The sequence below is a fragment of the Bos javanicus genome, chromosome 1, assembly GCF_032452875.1.
Source record: "Bos javanicus breed banteng chromosome 1, ARS-OSU_banteng_1.0, whole genome shotgun sequence".
NCBI classification, from domain to species: Eukaryota; Metazoa; Chordata; class Mammalia; order Artiodactyla; family Bovidae; genus Bos; species Bos javanicus.
Genome location: NC_083868.1, coordinates 95,023,731 through 95,051,579, shown reverse-complemented (window position 1 = coordinate 95,051,579; position 27,849 = coordinate 95,023,731). Strand labels below are relative to the sequence as shown.

Sequence of the window (27,849 nt, the reverse complement as noted above, 5' to 3'; positions counted from 1 at the left end):
TGCAAGATGAACAGAAATCTCTGGGTTACACATTAGTATAACACCATGAAGCTGCAACACCATTGTCTCTGGGGATGACAGGCTGTAAACGACAGAAAGCTGGGGGAACATGGGAATCACAGTGTATCACAGGGTCCCCGAGTCTTAATACTTACAGGAATGGTATACCTCATTGGAGTCCCTGGGGAAATAAAATTCACTACGACAAACACCTCCTCAGAGCTGCACAATACATATTTCAGAAATTAAAAGGACAAAATTATACTGAATCTAGGACAAAAGTAGAGGTTAAATAACCCAGACACCAAGATTTAACCTTGTAAGTGGAAATTAGCTGTAGGCTTTTTTTATTAAGCAATTATTTGGTTAAGGACACCCAAAGAAAGGAAAACTGATGCCTAAATTTCATAATACAACTACATGGAGAGCTAAAGTAAACTCTTTAATATCCACAAAAACCTTAAATAAAAAGAATCACAAAACAAAATATCATTAGTCACATTTAGGTTATACTGGGACAACACAAATCAACCAAGTTGTAAATTCTACACAGACATAGAGTACGGCAGGTATAAGTGAACTGGGAGATTATGCTGTATGAATATATTTATATGAGCAAGCACTCTTTAGTATCCTAAATTTACCGAGTTAAAATTGAAAAATATAAATATTTTTGTTGTTTGAGCCAGAGAAATCTTTAGATTTGAGACACTTAAATCACAGAAAATCTTTGAAACTATTCTTCCCAAACACTTTATCTGGGGCTGGAGGCAGAATAGTTCTGGAAAGAAAATCTATAAACATTCTGGAGAATTTTCTGAGTGTTGACATGAGACATGCTTTTGGAAGGCCTTAATGGTTTGTCACTTTTAAGGGTAGTCAGTAGTCTTTTGAGGGTATGTGTCACAACATAAATTATTCATTGGAATTCCAGCAAATATCCAAGCAATTAGGAGGGACATAGACATGGCAGCTTTTTCTTTTTTTCCAAAGGATGATGATAATTCTCTCAACCAAAATGGCTAAACTCCAACACCCTGCCAGAGTTTGCATTCAAAAGGAAAAACCCAAACAAGCCTCACCCAAACCTTCCCCATCACCTGCTTCAAAGAGATTATTGTCAAGCATCGACAGGACTGAATTCATTTAATATGAATAAACAAGTGACATGAACTTATAGCAGTGAGCATTTACGACCAGCACGTTGCTTTCTGTTGGCTTTGACATGGAGATCATTCTCTGGATGAAAAACATGTCATCAATTCAGTGAATTAACTTCGGTCACTAATCATCTGGTTAGGTTCCAATTATATATATCCAGGCTTGGATAATTTAAATTGAAATTTAATTTACAGTTTTTAAATGACAATATGTAATTTAAGTTGCAAATAAATCATAGAAGGATCGTTAGATTATGAACCATGAATGACACTACCTTTATCTTTTAAGGGCATTATTTACACTGAAAACAGTGTTTCCGAAAGCAGAATGCTCTATTCTATTAACTTAGACACTGTGACAAGAAATTTTGATATATGTATGTATATATGTCGCATTTTACAGATGCACACACTTTTTAAAAACATACTTTTTTAAAAGACAGGGGAGTATTTTTCAGGCACCAATCTTGCAAAAATTCTCACAGTTTTAAAAAAAATGTTAAATTCAAGTACGTCAATAAATGAAAAACAGCAAAATAATTACAGCTAAAATTGTCAATGTTGAACTAACAATTATAAATTATAATGATTTCAGGTTCTTAGTAAAACCATCGGAGTGGAAAAGGTGGAATTTCAAGTCAAATCCCATCACAAGAAACTTGATTGCAATAAAAAGCTGATCATAAAGAAATGGTTTTCAAGGTCTGGCCAGACATTAGAAGTGTTTCTCATTCTCATTGCCACAACATTTACGATTTTAAATAATTTGTAGCAATGAGTATTTTCCTAAAAGCAATTATTCAAAAGTTCTTTCTCATACAACTGCTGCTGCTGCTGCTAAGTCGCTTCAGTCGTGTCCCACTCTGTGCGATCCCATAGACGGCAGCCCGCCAGGCTCCCCGTCCCTGGGATTCTCCAGGCAAGAACACCGGAGTGGGTTGCCATTTCCTTCTCCAATGCATGAAAGTGAAAAGTGAAAGTGAAGTCGCTCAGTTGTGTCTGACTCTTGGCGACCCCATGGACTGCAGCCTACCAAGCTCCTCCGTCCATGGGGTTTTCCAAGCAAGAGTACTGGAGTGGGGTGCCATTGCCTTCTCTGTCTCAAACAACAGTCACTTCCAAAAATGAAAATAATCCAACCCTTGATTTTGTGACACAGTGTAAGGTGTGGTAATAGAAACCTTGATTCTAGGTAACCAGAAAAATAGAAACACAGATTATAACAGAAACCAATTTCTTTACTTTTTTTACATTGAAAAAGAATGCACTGGCAGACAATAACTACATCTACAAATTTGACTAGTTTGTGTACTAGCAGCCTGTTCTGAATTTATTTTGAGCCAAATACACAATAATAGAGAGAGGTGCACAGCACAGTGTCAACTGAAGATGTTTACTTTATAATTTAAATATATTAGTTACCTGCTATAACACAACTCACAAGTGGTCATGAACTCATTAAGGATAAAAATACTTTACTCATGAATCTCTAGCACTTAGAACATACCAGGCACATACTAAATGTGAACTGAGGGACTTTTAGGAACATTTTTCCTCATGTAAGTTCCTCTTTTCCCTGAGTCTGAGATAATTTATGGACCATGATGAAACAAAGAAGTTACAAAAATAAAAAGGCAATCATATAAGAGCATGATTAACAATTCCTTTCTCTAAAACTATTCTCTGAGTTCTTTTTTTGTTGTTGTTGTTGTTGTTTATTTATTTATTTATTTTTCTAATTTTATTTTATTTTTAAACTTTACATAGCTGTATTAGTTTTGCCAAATATCAAAATGAATCCGCCACAGGTATACATGTGTTCCCCATCCCGAACCCTCCTCCCTCCTCCCTCCCCATACCATCCCTCTGGGCCGTCCCAGTGCACCAGCCCCAAGCATCAAGCATCGTGCATCGAACCTGGACTGGCAACTCGTTTCCTACATGATATTTTACATGTTTCATTGCCATTCTCCCAAGATTTGGGAGATTTGGAAGATTTGGGAGAATGGCAATGAAATATTCTCTGAGTTCTAATGAAGGACAATAGTGGTCCCTGCTATGGAAATTATTCCCTGTGAGTTGTACTGAGACTATGGACATGAACCTACAAGAAAGTGGGGGGTGGAGAGTGGGGTGCACTGAATAATTAAAAGTCGGGTTGTTTTTCTCCAAAGCAATCAACTATGTGATCAAGTCAAGCCTTTTTTTTGCTTGTTTCCTCTCAAATAGGATATATTTGTAGAACGAAACAATAAGGTTTCAGGGAATTGAATTACCTGTTTGAGATTTACTGGGACCTATTTAGAACAATAATGTTGAATGACCTAATTAGGATTCAATGGGCTTAAATGATTCAGTATTTTAAAAAAAAGATATACTCCAAAGAATTAACTGAGTAATCAATTTGCTGAAGTTCTGCATTTAGACTATATTGATAAAACAGTTTTAGTGTCAAGAATAACTTTAGAAATATTTCTCTGGAGAAATTATTCTAATTATGATTATGTTTTCATTTTTAAAAAATAGTTAATTGATTATTTTGGCATAATAATCTATACTTTGGGTGGGGAAAACCAGTCATGGCAATAATTTCCCTAATTAGTTCAATCAGTTCCATACTGAACCAATAACTTCATGAAGGAATTGCTTATATGACTTAGTATTACAGAGAACTATGAAAAAATCATTTTTGGAATATTATATTTAATATAAAAGAGTTGACTATAAGAGGACTAATAGGAATATAAATGAAAGTTTTAGATTTATAACCAATGTGTATAATATTTAGTTGACAGTGTCTAATCATTCATAATTATGGTTAAGAGGAATACTGGAAATCTAAGTAAACATATCTATCAGATAAGCAGTGGGATGTAAGGAGCATGACTAATCTGGAGACAGGGCATGGCATAGGCATTTTGAAATAAATGGTCATAAGGGTTTTTTTAAAGTGTTGAATATCAATCAACAGTAGCATTTAAGGGACTGTGAATTTTTCACCATTTGAAAAATTACTATGTTTACTAAGTTTCTGTAAACTTTCCAGAGTAAGTTGTAAATTATTCCTTATTTACAAATCAAAGGCTTATGATTGGCTTAAGTATTTTTGTTAAGCCAAATAAGGTAATTTGTGATTTTCTACAGTTTTTAAAAAGTCTCATTTCCTGATTACTCACACGTGCAACCCAACTTGATTAAAAATGCATGCATATTATAGTTCATATCCTTTTTCTCCCAAGCAGAAATTACAGGGCATTCAGGTATAATCCTTAGAATTTATCACTCTAACATTCTCCTATGCTAATTTCACTATAAAAACATTTTAGGAAATGAGTATTTATTTTTAGCATTTTTATGAGATTAACAATAATTTTCCATATACTCTAGAGCTGCATTGTGCAATATGGTAGCCATTAGCCACATTTGGCTATTGAAACACTTGAAATGTGACTATTGCAACTCAAAGAACTGAATTTCTACTTTCAATTAATTTTAAAGTTAAGAACTTATAGTTGTTTTAGTTATTAGAGAAATTTTAAGTATGTTTAGACAACTTAGGTTAATGAATCTACTTTTTCTTCGGCAAAATTTATGAAATTGCAATAAATCAAGTATTGCTGATGAACACCCAATGTCCAAATTAAGGTGAACTTAAAATTTAAAAAACAAACCAGATTTTAAAGACTTTAACATAAAAAGCATAAAATTCTATTAACAATTTTATATTGATTGCTTAAGTACTTTGCATTATATTTCTCCTGGACAGCACTGATCTGGGACCCCATGAAATTTGCTAGCTTCTGAAAGTCATGTTTTAAGTTTTTTATTATTTTACTAAAAAATTCTCATTATGAAAAAGAAATTAGAGTTAGAATTCGTCTAGTAAAAAGTGACCTAATTGCCCTCTCTACACTACCTCCCTTCTCCAAACTGCAGAGCCCTTGCTAGCACCAACAGCACAATGCAAAAATGATAGGCAGTGAAATATGCAGAAATCGTGTATGATAGCACTGATGAGTGTGCAATCAAATCAAACTGCTCACACACTACAAAGTCTATCTTTTCTTGCTCCCAATTGTCTTCAGACCTATGTGTCCCTAATTCCAAAATTAACCTTCAAACTTCCTCCCAAGTTCCGCTGTACTATGGCTTCTGGTATAGAATAATGAACGTTGACTTTACTGAGCAATGTGCTTGATCATGTATTAATACTAGATTCTGTCCAGGCCCGAGAACTTTCATCCTTTAGAGTGGAGAGCTTCCTCTGGGAGAAGGGTTCAAATCCCAGAAGTTTGAACACTGCCACCCGGTACTTCTTGGACATGATGTTGTAGAGAATAGGGTTGATGGCGGCACTGAGGTAGAAGAGGACGAAAGAGACGAGGTTGCAGTATTGGCTGATCTGCGCGATCTCCACAGAGCCAGGCTCGAAGGATTTGGAAAATAAATATCGTCCTACATGGAAGGGCAGCCAGCAGAGGATGAAAGCAAAAACCACTACAGCTGAAAAGACAATGAGAAAGAGAACGTCAGTTCAGGATATGTCATAGCAAACCACAATCTCTTTTGAAGACATGGACTTGTTTTGATTATGTGTGGTATGACAATTGACTTCAGAAAAATATCATGTTTTGCTCTTCCCCATTCCTATATTTTAACCAAGATTGACTCTGTTTGGACCAACAGTTCAACCATTTTCACTAAGCTTTCCAATCATTTCTATTTAACAACTACTTTAGTAATTTTGTGCTTGAGTTGACATGTTGACTCTAGTAACTTGACAATCTAGTCTCAATAGTCCACTATTATATATGTGTTAGATCAAACCTATATGAGATAATGTGGTTGTATGCAGCCACAGTTATGTATCAGAGTTTCCCTGGGCACAGATTCCTTGGATATAATACAAACTAACTAAATTAAAATCTCTAGAAAGGAGACCAGGACACCTGTTCTCTTTTTTTCTTTTTTGAAGTTTCATAAAAGATTGAATATGCAGTCAGGATTGAGAACCATAGAGATGAATGAGACTTTTCCACCTAAAATAGACATAAGTAAGGAATAAAAGGCCATAAAACCAACTAACATTAATGATCATCCATCCAAGTTTTAATCTTGCCCATGTAAGGTAGCTTTTTTTTTAAGACCTTTGCATTTCTAGGTTAAGTTTTTAAAATTCAGAAATCAGAGGAAAAATAACAGAAAAAAAATATTCTGGTCCTTGTACCACTTTAGGGAATCACTAAGTGATTGATTCCCTTCCAGTTGTCAAGGCAAAACAAAATTAGCATTGGTGTTGAGACACCAGTGAGGATAATTAACAGTTCAAAAATAAAATTAGAGGAAATTATTAAATGTACTCTCAAAACTAAGTTGCATAGCAGCAACTGACTGCCCCAGCATCAGCATGAATTTAGAGTCCCTTGAGGAGCACCAGCAGATTTCAATCTAGTCATATTATGAGAATCACTGGTCTTGGATAAACTCTTTCACTTTAATATACAGGATTTCAGGAATTGTAAAATTACAATGCAAAATCATCCTGGAATGACTTCTAAGAAGCACTAAATATGCAAATAAGTACAAAATGTTGACTACAATGTCCAAATAATAAAATGTAAAGATTCTGGTTTTGAAAAAAGCAAGTAGAATTAAAATTTCACTTGGCTGTGAACACACTTTGTATTACTTGTACCAAACACATGTAGTTACAGAAGCTGAATTTATGGAATAACTAGTCCATACACACTCCAGTGTGGCACTGCATCCAGATGTTTTCTGAAGGCTCACTTGGGGAGAGATAGTAAGTCCTACCAGCTTCCACCCCGTCTCCTTTTCTCATGTTGGAAGCCTGCCTATCCTAGTTTATCTAGCCTTTCCTACTTGGAGAGAAAGGTAAGTATGAAAACAGAGATCCCAGTACTTCCTTCCAAAGCTATATAAACAGCATCAGGATAAACAGAATTGAGGCAATTATCTGAAAAAAAAAAAAAATACAAGTCAGAAAGCAAATCACAGTGTTGAAAGAAAAATCAATCTTCTCTGATAGAATTATCCAAATGATCCCATCTTTGGTTAAATTTACCAATGAATGCTTTCTAGAGTCAACGCCTGATTTTTTCACTCCCAGTACCTGCTTTTCTTAATGCAACTTAGTTATTTATCTCCATATTGAGGCAGGAAGCTTAACATCAACTTTAATGCTTTAAGACCACAATAGATTATTTAATGAAAGATCTCAGTTTTGACACGAAGTTTCTAGACTAATACGCACTACATTTTAGAGAAATACAAAGATGGGACATTTTTCCATGAAAGAGAGAAGGAGAGACCAGAAATGAGACATACACACAGAGAAAGAAACCAAAGGAGAAAGTCAAGGGGCGAGAGGAGGGAAGGAGAAAGGACAGAGGAAAACAGAGATATATAGACAGAGAAAAGAATGGGAAACAAAAAAATATAATGACACACGACAGATAAACTAGAGACCAAAGAGAGGGCTCAAGACCAACACTGGAGAGAATAATTGAGACATTTATAGGGCAACATATACTTCAAGAAACAGGAGAGAGAGGGAGACTCAGGGAGAAGGGGAAGACTCTGGGAGAGGAGAGCTCGAGGGCGCACTGAGACCCACCCAGCATCTTCACGGTCTGTTTGTGGTTCTGGTCTCTGAGCGAGGCGCCCACCGCCGCCTCGCCGCGTCTCCTCCTCCACAACTTCCTGCCGATGAGGCTGTAGAGCACAGTGAGGCAGAAAACAGGCAGGAAGAAGAAGACGCTGGACACCCACACCATGACTGTGAGCAGTCCGGAGCGCACGGCGAACTCGGTCGCTCGGCACTCGTTGGTGTCCCGAGGGTCGGTGCCATTCTCATGCTCCACTCCGACCAGCACGAAGATGGGCCCGGCGCTGCAGAAAGCCACGGCCCAGATGACCAGGATGACGAGCTTCACCCGGCCCTTGGTGATCACCACCTTGGCCCGCAGCGGGAAGCAGATGGCGAAGTAGCGCTCGACGCTCAGCGCGGTGATGGTGAGCACCGTAGCGTAGGTGCAGCTCTCGCTGACAAACTGGAAGAGTTTGCAGAGCAGGTCGCCCAAGTTCCAGGGCCGGTAATGCCAGAGGCGCACGAGGTCGAGGGGCATGCAGAGGAAGATGAGTAAGTCGGAGAAGGCCATGCTGGACAGGTAGAGGTTGGTGGTGGTACGCAGCTCGCGGAAACGCGACACCACCAGCATGGTGAGCAGGTTGCCCGCGATGCCCACCACGAAGAGCGCCACGCAGGTGGCTGTGACGCCCGCCAGCAGCGGCGCGGGGAAGAGGGGTGGCAGCTCGTCAGTCAGCGAGTCATTGTCGGGGAGAGCGTCCCAACCCAGGTCCGGCAGCGTGAGGTTGGGCCCCGGCTCCTCGCTCCGCGTCGCATTCCACATGCTGCCGGTTCTGCTTAACCGGTTCAGGGACGCGACTGCGCTGAGAGGCTGGATCCTGCTGGTCCGGGAGAAGGTCTCCTTAGTTAGGCGCAAAAGAGTGCGAGGGAGGAGCGCGCGCGGGCTCTCAGGGAGGATGCTTGGAAAGGAAAGAGAGAGGAGAGGCAGTAGCTGAGCGAGAAGGTGAGATTGAGAGCCTGAGGCGGGGAGGAGGGCGAGAGATGGAGGCAGGAAGACACACACACACACACACACACACACACAGGTGGTGAGATGGACAGAGTGACCCACAGCCCTGGCACCTCTCGTTTACCCCTTTCTCTCCCCCAAAGACCCTCTCTCCCAACCCAGCCTCCAGCAAGCCTCCACACAAGTACCTGTCACTGGGGTAGCTTCTCCAACTCTGCTTCCCTTTTGCGTTCAGGCTCCAGCTGCATCTCGCATTTCCCAAAGCGCTGCGAAGCGGAGACCCAGCACTGCGAAGCTCGAGCGCGCGGGAGCGCTCCCCTACTAGCCTTGGGCGCTGCGTGCCCAGTGTGGCCCCAAAGGCAGATCACACCCGAGGATGGGGGCGGGGATAGTGGGGAGAACACCTTCCGTTCTCAGGACCTGCCTCTACAAGGGTTAGAGTTGGCTACAAACCTGGTGTCGAAAACTGAGAGTGCACAACTGAGCTTGGGAAAGGGAGGTAGGGAGTGTTCCGACGGGAGAGGAGACCTTGCGCACCTGGGAAGAGCCTCACACAGTCCTAGAACCTACCATCGTCTTCGCGAGGAGAAGCAGGCTTAGAGAGGTGCGACCACTTGTCCAAGGTCGCACAGCGATAGGGGGACTCAGGTACTAGATTTGAATATCCCATCTGGTGGACTTCTGAGAACGAAGGAGCAAGATGTGTGAATAAATTGTGAATTCCAGCCCTTTGTGCAGTCTCCCAACTGGGCGGTGGTAGGGCATATGCTGTGTAGGAGATTACTTTTGCTGCAGCAAACCTCGGAGGAGGAGGGAAATCTAAGGGGCGTGCTAGCATGGCAGAGGTGGGGGGAGCTGGTAAAGGGGGCGTAGCAGAGGCTGTAAGGTTGGTACGTTGAGGGTGATCAGTAAACATTTTCTGACTTGGATAAGAAAGATCAACCTTTAGGTAAATCATCAACCTTTTTGCTTCACATTGTGAAAACCACTAAGAATGGATGTCAAGAGTGTTGGGGACAAAGTTGTAGCTCAATACATAAATATAGGCAGCAGCGTTGCTGTTATTGCTATTGAGGGGTAGGGGCTGCGCTCCGTGGGTATGGGTCAGAGGCTGCCTCTACGCTCTCCAGGTGACTGTCTCTGGACGCAGTCACTGTGTCCTCTGCTCGGAGCCAGGAATCCGCAAACTAAGGAGCGAAATTGGAGGCTGCTCTCTTATTCACTAACCCGCCGGGCCTCTTCCGGCGGGCCAACCTGGGGGCAGCTCACAAGCGTGTTCAGCACCGCGGCCAGCGACCGGCTCCTCCTACCTCGCGGCACTGCTCACCCCGCGGAGGCCTGCCGGCTCTCACCTTTTTCACTTTTGGCCTCAGGGCCTCAGTCCAGCTCCACGAGGGAGTCGGGAGATTCCTCCCAAAAACAGACTCATATTAAATGGCTTCACTGACCGCGCCTACTCACACTCATTTACCTGTGGCCTAAATTGACTTTGTATGAGAGACAGCTTTCCTGAAGCATTTTAGTGCCTTTGCATATGGCTTTGACAGATGATTTATATTACCTCTACTGACTAAATCATTAATGCTTTAAAGTCCACAAAAATTTAAGGCTGGATGTATGCATATGTGCATGAAAGATTCCACACACAGAGAGAGACTGGAAGTTTAGTACAGGCAACTTACTGGAAAATGCTATATAGGTTACTACTGCTGTGTTACAGATGTTGGAGCAAAGATCTATTACAATTATTATTTTAGGAAAAGATGAGGGACTGCCTAATAGTCCCAGTGGTTAAGAATCTGCTTGCCAATGCAGGGGATTCGGGTTCAATCCCTGGTCTGGAAACTAGGATCCCACATGCCAGGGGGCAGTTACTGAAGTCCCTGCCCTCAATAGCCCATGCTCTGCAACAAGAGAAGCCATCAAAATGAGAAGCCCTCACACAGCAACTATATTTGACTTTAACACTTCCCACCCTACATTATCGGGTTTTCCATATGGCACTAGTGGTAAAGAACCCATCTGCCAATGCATCAGGTTAAGAGACGTGGGTTCCATCCCTGGGTCGGAAAGATCTCCTGCAGGAGAGCATGGCTGCCCACTCCAGTATCCTTGCCTGGAGAACCTCATGGACAGAAGAGCCTGGCTGGGTTACAGTTCATGAGGTCACAAAGAGTTGGACATTACTGAAGTGACTTAGCATGCACTCTACATTATCAGTAGTCTTCTGTGTGCAGACAAATCTCTAGGGGGAGAAAACAGTGGGATAAATAAAAATACCACAGGAGGCTATAGCCTAAGAATAAGAATCAGGAAAAGATTGTGGGGACGTATTTCTAATCTACTGAGTGTGAAAGCAATAGCTAATAAATAGGTGAAATTTTTCTTAAAAATCCATTATAACAAAAATTTGGCATGTTGGCAAAATAGCCAGATTTTTAACTGCATTCAATTATTTTCTAAAATAAAGACAAATCTGTATTGTGTGATGAAGAAAAAAAAAACAGGGGATAGTATTGAAATTGATTCATTCATTTACAACACATAATATTATTAAAATATATAAAACTTTCTATTAGTAGGTGTCAGGTACTGGGAATGACCAAAAAAAAAAAAAAAAAAAAAGTCAGAAAGGTCCTGTATTTATAACCTTACATTACGGAGAGAAAAGTACAGTTAAACAAGCAATTCCAGTACAGTTTGATATGTGCATTTAAAGAGGCATGTACAATGAGCTCTGCTGAAGTATGGAGAAACAATGAACTTCATAGAGGTTTTAGGGAAGACTTCTCAGAGGAAGTACCACCTGAGCTGGATCTTCAAAGTTGAGTTCCAGTAGGTGAAGTAGAGTATGCTAAACTGTTCAGATAGGTACAAAACCACACTGGAGCATAAAAACCCAGCATACCTTATCCTTTGAGGAGTATTATTACGGATTCATAGATTTTCATATATTCAGTGAGGAGCAGTCCAAATTACAGTATTTTTTTTTCTTTATGATGCTTAAATTATCCTATCTTTGGCTAATGAGATCCCTTTCAAGCTGGCTCCAGGGTCTCTGACATGACTTGCTTAGATTTTGAAAACTTCCTTGCCAAAATGTGTGTAACAGTAAAACACCACTTGTAAAACTTAGTGTGTAAGTTCCCTACTCTAGACCTGGGAGCAGCTATTTCTCCAAGAATTCCTGGTACCTTATAGTGGGGAATGGAATTTAGAAACTTAAGTTTGGGCAGTAGGGATGGTTATTGCTCCTATAATATTATGGCCTAGACCCTGTCTATCAACAGAGCTAGGATAAATGTTTTTTGAAAGTGTCATGAGATGATGATAATACATTAGATATCAGACGCACTCTTAGCAAATGATCATAATTAACATCACCAGTGTGATGCTCTGTAAAAGACACAAAGTCCCTTACATGGTATTCCAGCTAGGAATGTACAATCTCAAACTAATCACAAGGAAACATCAGACAGACTCAAAATGAGGAATATTCTATTTTTAAAATTCTTTTCCAAACTGTCAACATTATATATGACAAAGAAAGACTGGGAAAATGTTCCAGACAAAAGAAAACCAAAGAGATGTAACAGCTAACTGGAATTTCTATCCTAGACTGGATCCTAAACTGGAGGATAAAAACTTCTATAAAGGACAATATTGGGTTAAGTGACAAACCTAGAATATGGATGATAGACTAGATAGAAGTATTGAATCAATGTTAAGTTTACTGGAATTGATAACTATGTGAAAGAAAATATTCTTAAAAATATACTTAACCATGACCTATGCTTATGTTTCAGATATGTGTAGATAAACAGAGAATTTCCTAAGTGGCTCAGTGGTAAAGAATCCATCTGCCAAGCAGAAGACTTGGATTTGATCCCTGGGTTGGGAAGTTCCCCTGGAGGAGGAAATGGCAACCCACTCCAGTATTCTTGCCTGGGAAATCTCATGGACAGTGGAGCCTGGTGGGCTGCAGTTCAAGGGGTTGCAAAGAGTCAGATACAACTTAGCAACTCAACAGCAGCAGCAGATAAACAGAGGCAATGATAAAGCTGCTGCTGCTGCTAAGTCACATCAGTTGTGTCTGACTCTGTTCGACCCCATAGATGGCAGCCCACCAGGCTCCCTTGTCCCTGGGATTCTCCAGACAAGAACACTGGAGTGGGTTACCATTTCCTTCTCCAATGCATGAAAGTGAAAAGTGAAAGTGAAGTCACTCAGTCATGTCCGACTCTTCACGACGCCATGGACTGCAGCCTAACAGGCTCCTCCACCCATGGGAGTTCCCAGGCAAGAGTACTGGAGTGGGTTGCCATTGCCTTCTCCAATGATAAAGCAAATGGAGAAAAATATGAATAATCAATTAATCCAGGGAAGGGGTAGAATGATTTCTTTGTATTATTCTTGCAACTTTTCTTTGTTTGAAATTATTCCCATATAAAATATTAAGAAGTCATTAGTTGTAGGGATGTTTCAATTCAACTTCTGATTATTTACTTAATGTACTTGGTTTTATATTCCTACTGAATATCCTGGCTTCTAACAACATAAGCATAATTATTTATGTTGTAATATGCATTAAATGATTTCAAACTAATAACATTGGCACTACTGTTAATAGTAAACTTGGCAGATAAAGGTTGAGATTTTCTTGTAGTTCTCTTTGTCCTTAGAACATACCCCACTAAGTGTGTACAGGGCTTCCCAGGTGGAACTAGTGGTAAAGAACCTGCCTCCCAATGTAGGAGACAGAGAGATGTGGGTTTGATCCCTGGGTCGGGAAGATCCCCTGAAGAAGGGCATGGCAACCCACTCCAGTATTCTTTCCTGAAAAATTCCAAGGACAGAAGAGCCTGGCAGGCCATAGTCCATAGGGTTGCAAAGAGTTGGACAAAACTGAGCACACATGCACGAGTCTACAAATGTATACAACTATGTGTCCTAAGAGTAATTGAAATAATGCTTTTTTATGTGTGGTTAAGTGACAAATTTGACGTAGTTAGATTTGTTTTAGTTACTTTTAGGAATTATTTAAAATTTGACATGTGATTCAACAATTAAAATTTTAAAACAAAGCATGGTCTTAAATTTAAAATGATAAACCAAAGAATATTCAGCAACATATTATACCTTCTTCATACTCAACTGACATCATTAAAAGAAATTTAGCCTCTGGTTTACCTATCCTGTGTGTTTCTGTAAATATGTATGTGTGTGTACGTAGCTTACATAAAGGGTGATGTACTCTATACACTGTCCACTCTCTTCATTTTTAATGTAACACAGTATCCTGGAGTTCTCTAATACCGATATTCTTTTCTTGGATGTTTTGTAGTACTCTATCTTGAGAAAATTACATAGTTTCCATTATGAAGATGTACCTTAGTATTATTCAACCAACATTTTATTGTTTTTGCTTGTATGTTTTTAATAATCTTTTGCTATTATAAATAATGTTGCATTTTATATGTTGACAGGTACAGTACAGAATAACATAAGGAAATGACAGTTTAATAAAAAGAAGAATGTTCTCTTCCCAGCCCTGGCAAGCAACCACAATCTGTTTTCTGTCTCTGAATTTGACTACTCTAGTTGCCCCTTGCCAGTATTTGTTCTTTTATGACTGGTTTATTTCATTTCACATAATGTCCTCATGGTTTGTCTATGTTGTAGCTTATGCCAGAATCTTCTTCTTTCCTGAGTAATATTTCACTCTACGTATATAGACCACGTTTTGCTTATCTGTCCATCCACCAAGAGACACTTGAATTACTTCTACCTTTTGGCTCTTGTGAATAATGCTGCTATGAACATTGATATACAAACATCTATTTGCTTCCCTGCTTTCAATTCTTTTAGGTATATATCCAGAATTGGAATCGCTGGGTCATATGGTAATTCTATATTTAATTTTTTGAGGAACTGCCATATCGTTTTCCACAGCAGTGGCCCTATTTACATTCCCACCAGCAGTGCACAGGGATTCCAATTTCTTTACATCCTTGACAATATGTATCCCCTGGTTTTTTTCCTGTTGTTTATTTTTCTGTCTTGTAAAGTTATCCTAATGAGTATGAAGTGGTATATCATCATGGTTTTGATTTACATGTCCCTAGTAATTAGTGATGCTGAGCACCTTTTCACATACTTATTGGATATTTGTATATATTCTTTGGAGAAATGTCTATTCAAGTCCTCTGCCCATTTGAAAATCAAGTTATTTGGGTTTTTTTCCCGTTGAGTTGTCCTTTTGACTCTTGAGATTTTTTTTCCTTGTCAATTCATCTTCTAATGATTCTGAAAGCATTGGAAAATAAATGGGAAGAAGGAAAGTTTGTAAAAAGTAGTATTCCATTTTAATGGGTATGACTGTAACATCCGAGGCAGTTTCAAAGCTTCAACAGATGGTGCACAGCAATTGTGCTATACTGATTGAGTTACAACAAATTCCATTAAATTAAAAATCCTTTTAGCAGATGCCTTCAATAATTGTTGTCTTCTCTGAAGCTAATCTCTGAAGCAAAGACTTTTTTTTTTTTGGTGTTTGTTATTTGTAGCATTTGGATCTTTGAAATTCTAGACTTTCTACAAAATACTCTATTGGTGTTTGGGTGGCAGTTTATTTTAGGAGTGTTGAGGGGTAGGAGGATGGAGGGATAAAGAGGACATTAATCTCTGACAAAAAGGTAGATTGCTAATAAACTAGACAAGATTTGTGAAACATGAATATATGTTTCTTTATAAAAATAAACAGTATATCTTGAAACTGTTTTGCAATAGATTGCAATATATATTCATTTTAATGAAAGCTAAATACTATAAATTATCTCACCAAGATCCCTAAAATAGGAGTCTACCTCTAGTTCTAATTTCCTAAAAATTCATAATTACTTATTGAGACTAGTAAAGAATACCAAAAAAATCTATGACCATTTGGGTAATTCGATTTTATTATGTTAAGATATTATTTAATATGCTATTAAGATAATGTATCAAGATATTTCATTATGTAAAGTCTTGCCAGGTGCTTTACAAAGCAAAATGTTTCCTTTGTATAAATCACGGAACATTACTTTTGAGAACGCTAATGAGGAAAGACAACCTGGAAGTGTGAGCCATGCAGAAGAATATGGATAAAAACCACTCAGTCTGTACTGCCTACTGGACATTTACAACTGGAGAGCTCATCACCACTTCAAGCTCATTTTATGTCTAAAGCAAATTCATCGTCTCCAACCCACCGAGTGTTCCTAATATCCATCCCTCATCTCCATTTTTAAAAAATTTTTATACAATTTGTAAAGGTTACTTTCCATTTACAGTTATTACAATATATTGGCTATATTCTCTGGGTGGTAAAATACATCCTTGATAATTTTTATAATTATATCCAATAGTTTGTCCCATTCCCTCACCCCTACATTGCCCACTAGTTTGTTCTCTATATCTGTAAGTCTGCCTCTTTTTTCTTATATGCATTGTATTTGCTGTAGTTTGTTGTGTTTTGTAGATTCTACATATAAGTGATATCATGCAGTATTTGTCTCTGTCTGATTTATTTCACTTAACGTAATGTTCTCCTGTCCATCCATGTTGCGGCAAATGGGAAATTCTTTTTTTTTAATGTCTGAGTAGTATTCCATTACATATATACATACACACACACACCAAATCTTCATTTATTCATCTGTTGATGGTCACTTGTTTATTCCATATCTTGGGAATTATAAATAAAGCTGCTATAAACATTGGGGTGCCTGTATCTTTTTGAATTTTTTTTTTCAGACATATAGCCAGGAGTGGAGTTGCTGAGTCACATGGTAGCTCTGTTTTTAGCTGTTTGAGAAACCTCCATACTGATTTCCACAACAGTGGCTCACCACCTTACACTTTCACCATGAGTGTACAAAGATTACCTTTATTCCACATCCTAGCCAACATTTGTTACTTGTGTTCCTTTTCGTGATAGGGTTGTTCTGACAGGTGTGAATTGACGCCTCATTATGGTTTTTGATTTTCACTTCCCTGACGATTAGCAATGTTGAGCATCTTTTCATGTGCCTGTTGGCCATCTGCATTTCCTCTGTGGAAAAATGTCTGTTTTTGGGGGGTTGAGGTGCATGAACTGTTTATATATGTTGGATATTAATCCCTTATCTGACATATCATTTGCAAATACTTTCTCTCATTCAGTAGGCTGTCTTTTCATTTTGTCAATGGTTTCCTTTGCTGTGCCAAAGACTTAAGTTTAATGAGGTCTCATTTGTTTGTATTTGCTTTTTTTCCCTTTACTGTAGGAGACAGATCCAAAAAAATGTTGCTGCGATTTATGTTGAAGAGTGTTCTGTTTATGTTATTTCCTAGGCCTCACCTCCAATCTTAATCAGCAACATCTAAGTCCAATTCCCCACTCAACAACCATGTAGGCGGCAAGTTCTCAGTCTAATTAACTACAAGAATTTGGTAAACTTCTTTGGAAGTAATGATACTAAAGCTGAAAACTCCAGTACTTTGGCCACCTCATGCGAAGAGTTGACTCACTGGAAAAGACTCTGATGCTGGGAGGGATCGGGGGCAAGAGGAGAAGGGGACGACAGAGGATGAGATGGCTGGATGGCATCACTGACTCGATGGACATGAGTCTGAGCGAACTCCGGGAGTTGGTGATGGACAGGGAGGCCTGGCGTGCTGCGATTCATAGGGTCGCAAAGAGTCAGACACGACTGAGCGACTGATCTGATCTGATCTGATCTGAAACTTCTTTAAAGCTTACTTTAATTTGGTATCCTTCCTATGTAAAACATTTTTGGTGACTCATTTTCATATCACATCAAGTCTTTCAAACTCTGACCTTCTCAAGAGCTCATCATTTGGCCTTACCCTACATACCTAATAAGATTCGTTCTTCATCCCACTGTGCCAGCCCTGCCTCTCCCCTCACTGCCCTCCCTCTTGCCACCTCTCACCTCTGGCTTCTCTCTGCAAATCCGAACCATGGAGTCCTGACCTACTTCTTGCTCTCAGTTCCTGTGTCCCTCAGAATTTGAACTTCCTAGTTTATTTCCTAATTATACACTGTTTCTGTGATTTTACATCCGTGACTTGCCTCTCCAATTATATTATAAGCTCCTTGAAGGCAGCTAAAGTGTTTCACGGGCAGCCCTGTCAGTTCAGATGTGTTTCAGACACTTCTTATTATATCCTCCATTAATGCCTTGGTCTGAGGCCCCGATCCCACTAAAATTGCTACAATAGCCAAAGGACTGCTCTCCCTCTGTTTATTCTTCCCATGCCAAGATCATTTTGCCTCTTCAACTAGCAATCTTTTGAAAATGCAAATCTAATCCTGACACTCCTGTGCTTAAAACCCTTCAAATGGTTCCCCATTATTTTTGAGGCCAAAATGGCTGGCAAGTTTTCCCAGAATCTCTTGGAAAACAGATTTCCCCAGAATATAGATTCTAACTTGGAGCTCTTTCCCTCTTACTCTCTGCAACCCAGTTGGATCAGTTTCCCAAGCTTAAGAAGATTTCTATGTCTTTTCAACTGTTCCACTGCTAAATTTGTACTCATTTATGTATTTATTTAACATTCCTCTCCCTCTTAGATTGTAAGGCTTATGTGAGCAGGGCCCAGGTCTTTTGTAAGTCATTGTTGCCTGGACTTACTAGATTCTTAATAAATGCTTGTTTAAATGAATGAGGGCACTTTTTATTTAGGCAGTGCTCTCTAAACCTAGGACTTTCTAGTGCATACTCATTCCAGAACAAAGTGAGAATTTAGATCACTTGATCCTTGTACATTGATAGCTATGTTCTGCTTTATTCACACATGAGTAGTTTACATAAATTATAAAATATAAATATGCTTGTAGTTTCAGATGATTTAGGGGAAGATATTTTGCTTTCATTTATTTCATCTGTAAGTTCTATCTAAGGAAAATATTTACTTAGAAAAAATCCTGTGCAAATCATAAGCTTAAAACTTAAACCACAGGCTACATTACTTCATTACAAGGGGGATTTAACTATTTCAGATGACAAATTCATTTCAAACTGATAATGTATTGGCAATGCCCTAATCACTACTGGTATTCTCTGTTATGTGGTTAAAAAACAGAGATACGTATGTGAAATGTATTCATCACTGCTGGAGCTACAGTGTGTTGGTAAATATTTGACAACTAGATATTCAGGGAAAACAAAACAAAACAAAAAAATAAAAATAACCAACAATCTCAATTTAATTGTTTCCCAATTTCTACTCCCCACCATGGTCAATTTCACTATTAAGGCCACTGAAGGCAGAGTTTGAAAGCCAAGCGAGCAAACGGCTCATACAAGAGAGTACCAACTGGATCCAGCCCACCACTAGAGGGACCCTGTATAAGCAGCATGAATTGCTGGGAGTGTCAATGATTTGACTTTATGTAGGTATCATTGGAGGGACTGATGCTGAAGCTGAAACTCCAGTACTTTGCCACCTGATGCGGAGAGCTGACTCATTTGAAAAGACCCTGATGCTGGGAAAGATTAAAGGCAGGAGAAGGGGACAACAGAGGATGAGATGGTTGGATGGCATCACCGACACAATGGACATGGGTTTGGGTGGACTTCGGGAGTTGGTGATGGACAGGGAGGCCTGGCGTGCTGCAGTTCATGGGGCCGCAAAGAGTCAGACATGACTGAGTGACTGAACTGAACTGAACTGATGTAGAAAAGGGGTCTTCAACTGGGAAAATCCACAGAGGACTTGGATAAATAATTCTGAACAGTGAGTGTGGAAGAGTTACGCTCAGTCTTAAAAGGGGGTACAAGGTAGCTTTTAGTGTTGTGAAGGACCCGAGTCTGCTGCTGTCATCCTGCAAGCCAGCACTCGAAAGCCAATATTACCAGCAAAGTGCAGCAGAGAACGAAGAGACCTGGCTCTTCAGTGATGACAATGAGCCACTGACTTAACCAAGCCCGGAATCACTTTACCTCAAGCTTTTTATCTTATTGGTGCAAATTGGGAGGGATCTTTTGTTAAAAGCTTCTGAAACCACACTAAGTGCAATGCTCACCAATAAGTTGCTTTGGGCTGATTTCATTTGGTTTCCTCCACTTGTCTAAATAGGTTAAGAAGGAAGAGCATGATGTTTCTTTTATATTGATCTCTCTCTCTCTCAGAGATGGCCTGGCAAGTGATTTTAGGGAACCTATGAAGGAAACTGTATGGACTGCAGACTTATTTTAAATATTCAGTTCAGTTCAGTCGCTCAGTCGTGTCTGACTCTTTGTGACCCCATGAATTGCAGCACACCAGGCCTCCCTGTCCATCACCAACTCCTGGAGTTCACCCAAACTTATGTCCATCGAGTCAGTGATGCCATCCAGCCATCTCATCCTCTGTCGTCCCCTTTTCCTCCTGCTCCCAATCCCTCCCAGCATCAGGGTCTTTTCCAATGAGTCAACTCTTCACATGAGGTGGCCAAAGTACTGGAGTTTCAGCTTTAGCATCAGTCCTTCCAATGAACACCCAGGACTGATCTTCTTTAGAATGGACTGGATGGATCTCCTTGAAGTCCAAGGGACTCTCAAAAGCCTTCTCCAACACCACAGTTCAAAAGCATCAATTCTTCAGAGCTCAGCTGTCTTTACAGTCCAACTCTAACATCCATACATGACCACTGGAAAAACCATAGCCTTGACTAGACAGACCTTTGTTGGCAAAGTAATGTCTCTGCTTTTGAATATGCTATCTAGCTTGGTCATAACTTTCCTTCCAAGGAGTATGCGTCTTTTAATTTCATGGCTGCAATCACCATCTGCAGTCGCTTTAGTCGTGTCCGACTCTGCGACCCCATAGACGGCAGCCCACTAAGCTCCTCTGTCCCTGGGATTCTCCAGGCAAGAACACTGGAGTGGGTTGCCATTTCCTTCTCCAATGCATGAAAGTGAAAAGTGAAAGTGAAAGTGAAGTCGCTCAGTTGTGTCTGACTCATCGCGAGCCCAAGGACTGCAACCCACCAGGCTCCTCCATCCATGGGATTTTCCAGGCAAGAGTACTGGAATGGAGTGCCATTGCCTTCTCCAAGTGATTTTGGAGCCCCCCAAAAATAAAGTCTGACACTGTTTCCACTGTTTCCCCATCTATTTGCCATGAAGTGATGGGACCTGATGCCATGATCTTAGTTTTCTGAATGTTGAGCTTTAAGCCAACTTTTTCACTCTCCTCTTTCACTTTCATTAAGAGGCTTTTTAGTTCCTCTTCACTTTCTGCCATAAGGGTGGTGTCATCTGCATATCTGAGGTTATTGATATTTCTCCCGGCAATCTTGATTCCAGTTTGTGCTTCCTACAGCCCAGTGTTTCTCATGATGTACTCTGCATATAAGTTAAATAAGCAGGGTGACAGTATACTGCCTTGACGTACTCCTTTTCCTACTTAGAACCAGTCTGTTGTTCCATTGCCATTTCTAACTGTTGCTTCCTGACCTGCATATAGGTTTCTCAAGAGGCAGATCAGGTGGTCTGGTATTCCCATCTCTTTCAGAATTTTCCACAGTTTCTTGTGATCCACACAGTCAAAGGCTTTGGCATAATCAATAAAGCAGAAATAGATGCTTTTCTGAAACTCTCTTGCTTTTTTGATGATCCAGCGGATGTTGGCAATTTGATCTCTGGTTCCTCTGCCTTTTCTAAAACCAGCTTGAACATCTGGAAGTTTACAGTTCACATATTGCTGAAGCCTGGCTTCGAGAATTTTAAGCATTACTTTACTAGCGTGTGAGATGAGTGCAATTGTGCAGTAGTTTGAGCATTCTTTGACATTGCCTTTCTTTGGGATTGGAATGAAAACGCACCTTTTCCAGTCCTGTGGCCACTGCTGAGTTTTCCCAATTTGCTGGCATATTGAGTGCAGCACTTTCACAGCATCATCTTTTAGGATTTGAAATAGCTCAACTGGAATTCCATCACCTCCACTAGCTTTGTTCGTAGTGATGCTTTCTAAGGCCCACTTGACTTCACATTCCAGGATGTCTGGCTCTAGGTGAGTGATCACACCATCGTGATTATCTGGGTCATGAAGCTCTTTTTTGTACAGTTCTTCTGTGTATTCTTGCCACCTCTTCTTAATATCTTCTGCTTCTGTTAGGTCCATACCATTCTGTCCTGTATTGAGCCCATCTTTGCATGAAATGTCCCCTTGGTATCTCTAATTTTCTTGAAGAGATCTCTAGTCTTTCCCATTCTGTCATTTTCCTCTATTTCTTTGCATTGATCACTGAGGAAGGCTTTCTTATCTCTCCTTGCTATTCTTTGGAACTCTGCATTCAGATGCTTATATCTTTCCTTTTCTCCTTTGCTTTTCACTTCTCTTCTTTTCACAGCTATTTGTAAGGCCTCCTCAGACAGCCATTTTGCTTTTTTTGCATTTCTTTTTCTTGGGGATGGTCTTGATCCCTGTCTCCTATACAATGTCACAAACCTCCATCCATAGTTCATCAGGCACTCTGTCTATCAGATCTAGTCCCTTAAATCTATTTCTCACTTCCACTGTATAATCATAAGGGATTTGATTTAGGTCATACCTGAATGGTCTAGTGGTTTTCCCTACTTTCTTTTTTTTTTTTTTATCAGGTATACACGTGCTTCCTATCCTGAACCCTCCTCCTCAGTCTGAATTTGGCAATAAGGAGTTCATGATCTGAGCCACAGTCTGCTCCCAGTCTTGTTTTTGCTGACTCTATAGAGCTTCTCCATCTTCGGCTGCAAAGACTATAATCAATCTGATTTCAGTGTTGACCATCTGGTGATGTCCATGTATAGCGTCTTCTCTTGTGTTGTTGGAAGAGGGTGTTTGTTATGACCAGTACGTTCTCTTGGCAAAACTCTATTAGCCTTGCCCCGTTTCATTCCGTACTTCAAGGCCAAATTTGCCTGTTACTCCAGGTGTTTCTTGACTTCCTACTTTTGTATTCCAGTCCCCTATAATGAAAAGGACATCTTTTTTGGGTGTTAGTTCTAAAAGGTCTTATAGGTCTTCATAGAACCATTAAACTCCAGCTTCTTCAGTGGTACTGGTTGGGGCATAGGCTTGGATTACTGTGATATTGAATGGTTTGCCTTGGAAATGAACAGAGATCATTCTGTCATTTTTGAGATTGCATCCAAGTACTTATTTCAGACTCTTTTGTTGACCATGATGGCTACTCCATTTTTCCTAAGAGATTCCTGCCCACAGAAGTAGATATAATGGTCATCTGAGTTAATACCCATTCCAGTCCATCTTAGCTCGCTGATTCCTAGAACGTCGACATTGACTCTTGCCATCTCCTGTTTGACCAATTCCAATTTGCCTTGATTCATGGACCTAACATTCCAGGTTCCTATGCAATATTTCTCTTTACAGCATCAGACCTTTCTTCTATCACCAGTCACATCCACAACCTGGTATTGTTTTTGCTTTGGCTCTATCCCTTCATTCTTTCTGGAGTTATTTCTCTACTGATCTCCAGTAGCATATTGATCACCTACCAACCCAGGAGTTCCTCTTTCAGTATCCTATCATTTTGCCTTTTCATACTGTTCATGGGGTTCTCAAGGCAAGAATACTTAAGTGGTTTGCCATTCCTTTCTCCAGTGTACCACATTCTGTCAGACCTCTCCACCATGACCCGTCTGTCTTGGGTGTCCCCACAGGCATGGCTTAGTTTCATTGAGTTAGACAAGGCTGTGGTCTGTGTGATCACATTGGCTAGTTTTCTGTGATTATGGTTTCAGTGTGTCTGCCCTCTGATGCCCTCTCGCAACACCTACCATCTTACTTGGGTTTCTCTTACCTTGGACGTGGGGTATCTCTTCTTGGCTGCTCCAGCAAAGCGCAGCCACTGCTCCTTACCTTGGATGAGGGGTATCCCCTCATGGCCACCCCTCCTGACCTTGAATGTGGAGTAGCTCCTCCTGGCCCTCTTGCGCCCACACAGCTGTTGCTCGTTGGACGTGGGGTTGCTCTTCTTGGCCGCCTCCCCTGACCTTGGGCGTGGGGTAACTCCTCTTGGCCACCTAGGCCAACCTAATGAATAACCCAGAATGTTTTATACCTCTAGGACAAGCCTAAATTTATATATACTTTACAACGCTCGGGCTCAGTCACTTAGAGGTGTCCAACACTTTTGCGACCCCATGGACTGTGGCCTGCCAGGCTCTTCTGTTCATAGGATTTCCCAGGCAAGAATTCTGGAGTAGGTTGCCATTTCCTCCTCTAGGGAATCTTCCAAACCCAGGGATTGAGCCCACATCTTCTGCATTGGCAGGTGGATTCTTTACCACTGAGCCACCAGGGAAGCCCATACTTTAGAGTACATGCAGGCTGGTAAATCAATCACTTTAAAATTTGCACCAGAGATTTTATTAAAATAATGAAGTTTCTTAATAAATACAGAAAAATTTTTATGAGATAATTTTTTGTCATTGTTTCACTCACATTTTCAGGTGACTTGTTGTTACTTAATTCAGCATTCCTTACTGTCAAAGCAAAATATGACAAGCAGTTTTTGGTAGAGCTGTTTTGTTCTTATTATCCCAGCTTTACTAGCAGGAAATATTTTCAGTTTGTTACAAAGGCTCTTCTCTATGCTGTGTATGTCAAATAAGTGCTTTAATTCTTGTTTTTTTGGACACATTTTTGAGTCCCCCAAATGTGGTGACTATGACTTCATATTGCATTGTCATGAAGAATAATAAAATAATTATCTCATTAGCATAAAAATATGGAAAATCAGATCTATTTGACACAAATGTATGTATGCTAGTACATTGCACAAAACAGACTATTTTAGATGAGGTAGTATCAAAGGACTCTGTATATGTTTGGGGGCAAGTGTCACAGAAGAAGGTTTTGTTCATAGTCGAGCTGGTGGAGCTTTGCTAACACTATTTTTGTTTGCTTGTTTCCCAGAATTACATAGAAAGGCTCTTCTTCACCTAACTCCTTCTGTTCTAACATAATCGAACCCCACGCAGTTCAACACTTGAGCTGTGGAATCAGACCAACCTAGGGTCACAACCTTGCTGTTTAGCTCTGTGATCTGTTTCTTCATATGTAAATGGATGATTATCCCCATCCCTCCATCACAAGGTTTCTATGGGAAATAAGTGAGCATACAAACAAGAGCACCCAAAATAGAGAAAGTGCTCAATAAATGGTCCCTTTTTCTCTTTTCTATTATCTCCCTAGAGTGAAACCTGGCCCCAATGTGAAGGCTGCCCAAGTACAAACAGCATCACATCCAACTCACACTTCACTTTCCAGTCCTGAAGGTGAGGGCTTTTGTGCTGCATTGCCTCTCAATCTCCATCCACTTTCTGCACCCCTCCTGGAGAGGGTGTGGAGACAGAAGCATGGGAAGCTTAGAGGAACGGGGAAAACCCACAACAGGGGAAGCAAAGGATAAGAAAGCAAATCATCAACCTCACAGTGTATTCTGAGGATACCTTCAGTTCATTTTACAGAGCAGTCAGAAGCAAATTCAACAAATGGAATCAACTTCTTAAGGTAGAAAGAAAACTTAGCTTTTAAGGAAGTCTGTGACGAATCTCTTTTTTTTTTCTTCTTTTTTTTTTTTTCTAATTTTATTTTATTTTTAAACTTTACATACTTGTATTAGTTTTGCCAAATATCAAAATGAATCCACCACAGGTATACATGTGTTCCCCATCCCGAACCCTCCTCCCTCCTCCCTCCCCATACCATCCCTCTGGGTCGTCCCAGTGCACCAGCCCCAAGCATCCAGCATCGTGCATCGAACCTGGACTGGCAACTCGTTTCCTACATGATATTTTACATGTTTCATTGCCATTCTCCCAAATCTTCCCATGAATCTCTTTTTAAAATAAAGACTCTTCGGCCATCTCTTGAATTTATCTGGTACATAAACTTGGGCTTTTGTATATTGATTGACTTTCACTCAAAAGAGGAAGTATTTAAACTCTGTTTTCTATAACACTTACATATCTATTTTATCTAGGTTATTTTAATTTTGACATAGATATGACTTTGTAGAGGATTTGACTAATAAACAGAAACTTACACTGGAACTCAACACAAAAACAATTATCACGAGTTTATAATCCTAGAGGTTTTCTTATTTTTAACTTTACATATTTTAAAAGGAAGTTACTGAGTCCTTAGAACCAGCTAGGCAGGGTCTCAGGGCTTCATATATTAAACATTTCCTCACAACTCCCCATGCAAGGTGGGTGCTCTTATCTGAGACACCGAGAGCCTACCATGTGCCTTCTTGTCTCCTTCACTTTGAGTTTTATCCAGGTAGAGAATTTGAAGTCATTTGAAGTCATTTAATCTGCCACTTTTAAACATTTCGATCTTTAGGGAAAATGGGAGAATCTCGCCACCTGGTGGCTGTTCCTGGTATGTGACAATAAAGGGGCCCCTCTTTGATATCAAGAAGAAAGAAGGGCTCTGCCTTACTGCTCCAGTCTCTTCAGGCACCTCTCACACACCTGAGCTGGCCTCTCTTCTAGGGTGATTGTCTTTAGAAACCACTTGCCTTGTTCTGCCCAGATACAGCCTAATAGAAACTGAAGTAGCAGTTTTTTTTCTCTATTCTTCGAGTGAGGAAGTTTCACGGGACAGAGTCCAGCAATGATGGGCCAGAATGCCCCTGATTTTATTTCATTTTCAGAAAGATTAGATATTCAGTATTCATACTTTCTTTAAGAAGAGATTCACAGTTGGCCAGAAAACTGTCATTCTAAAATATCCACTTCATAGCTGCCTCCTATCTTGGGTTTTACCTCTAAAGCTGAGAAAGATTAGGTATTCCTTATTTCAAACAATTCATGGAATTAAAACATTGCATATAAATTGAATTTTGGAATTTCTCACCATAATCATTATCTGGGTACATTGTTTTCTTAAACACTTAATTAATACATCACAGCTTTTGAAATTCAGTTTTCTCAATTCTAGATAGAGGCTCTATTCATGATTTCTAATTGTTGATGGACCTGTGCTCAACTAGCTGTATCAGAGTCATTTGGGGAAATTAAAACACAGACACTGTGGTATCCTGCGGTATCCTGGGCCCTTCTCCAGAAATGCTGGTTCAATAGGTCTGTGGTGAATGCTGTGGTGAAGCCCAGGCATCAGCATTTCTAAATGTTCCCCAGAAGGTGCTGAGAAGCAATGAGCTCACTTTCACTGACCATAATAAAGAGTGCTGGTGCTTTACACACAAATCAGATAGTTTTCACTCACCAGCTTGGCAAACCAGAAGAGTAGTAGTCCGTACCCCTTTCTAATGATGCCGTGAGAAACACAGCACTATTGTTTCTGCTGCCCAGTCTGTAAACTGCAGCAAAAGATTTAAAAGTAATCAGTTATTTTTAGCATCTAAAATGTTAAGTCAGCTTGTAATCCCAATTTAGGACCAAGGGCAAGTAAGTTCATTGTATTAATAGCATTACTTGTAGTGACAAACAACTGGGAATGAACTGATGGTGGACTAAATTAGGATCTAGTCACTCAGGGAGGTATTATGCAGTATTTAAGAATCAATTAGGCCTGAATGTTTTTTACACAGTGTATGTGTATGTGTGTGTGTGTGTGTGTGTGTGTGTGCGCACATGTGCACTCAGCTGAATCTGACTCTCTGTGATCCCCTGGACTATAGCCCACCAGCTCCTCTGTCCATGGCATTTTGCAGGCAAGAATACTGGAGTGGGTTGCCATTTCCTCTTCCAGGAGATCTTCCCGACTCAGGGGTTGAACCCACATCTCCTGTGACTCCTTCATTGCCAGGTGGATTCTTTACCACTGCACCACCGGGGAAGCCCACAAATACTGTTAAATAAATGAGTTGCTGAGTTTCATATACACACACACACATACATATGTGCGTATATATATGTATATTCCCATTTATAAAGGAAAAAAATTAATAAAGCTGGAATATTGACTACATATACTTGTGTCAGTAGAAAGATGGAACACATAATTTTATCATTGAAATCTTCATGGTGGGAGGAGTGCGAGGATTTTTAACTTCTTTATAC

The 27,849-nt window shown here is 40.1% G+C and overlaps 1 protein-coding gene across 1 annotated transcript; it reads right to left on the bottom strand.

Annotated features, from left to right (window-relative positions):
• Positions 1-317: 317 nt before the first annotated feature.
• On the bottom strand, positions 318-20,036 carry GHSR (growth hormone secretagogue receptor). Its single transcript, XM_061415693.1, has 2 exons — positions 7,798-20,036; positions 318-5,663 (listed from the first exon to the last, which is right to left on the bottom strand). Exons 1-2 carry the CDS (start codon positions 8,591-8,593, stop codon positions 5,359-5,361), a joined length of 1,101 nt encoding a protein of 366 aa, XP_061271677.1. The 5' UTR covers positions 8,594-20,036; the 3' UTR covers positions 318-5,358.
• Positions 20,037-27,849: the final 7,813 nt, after the last annotated feature.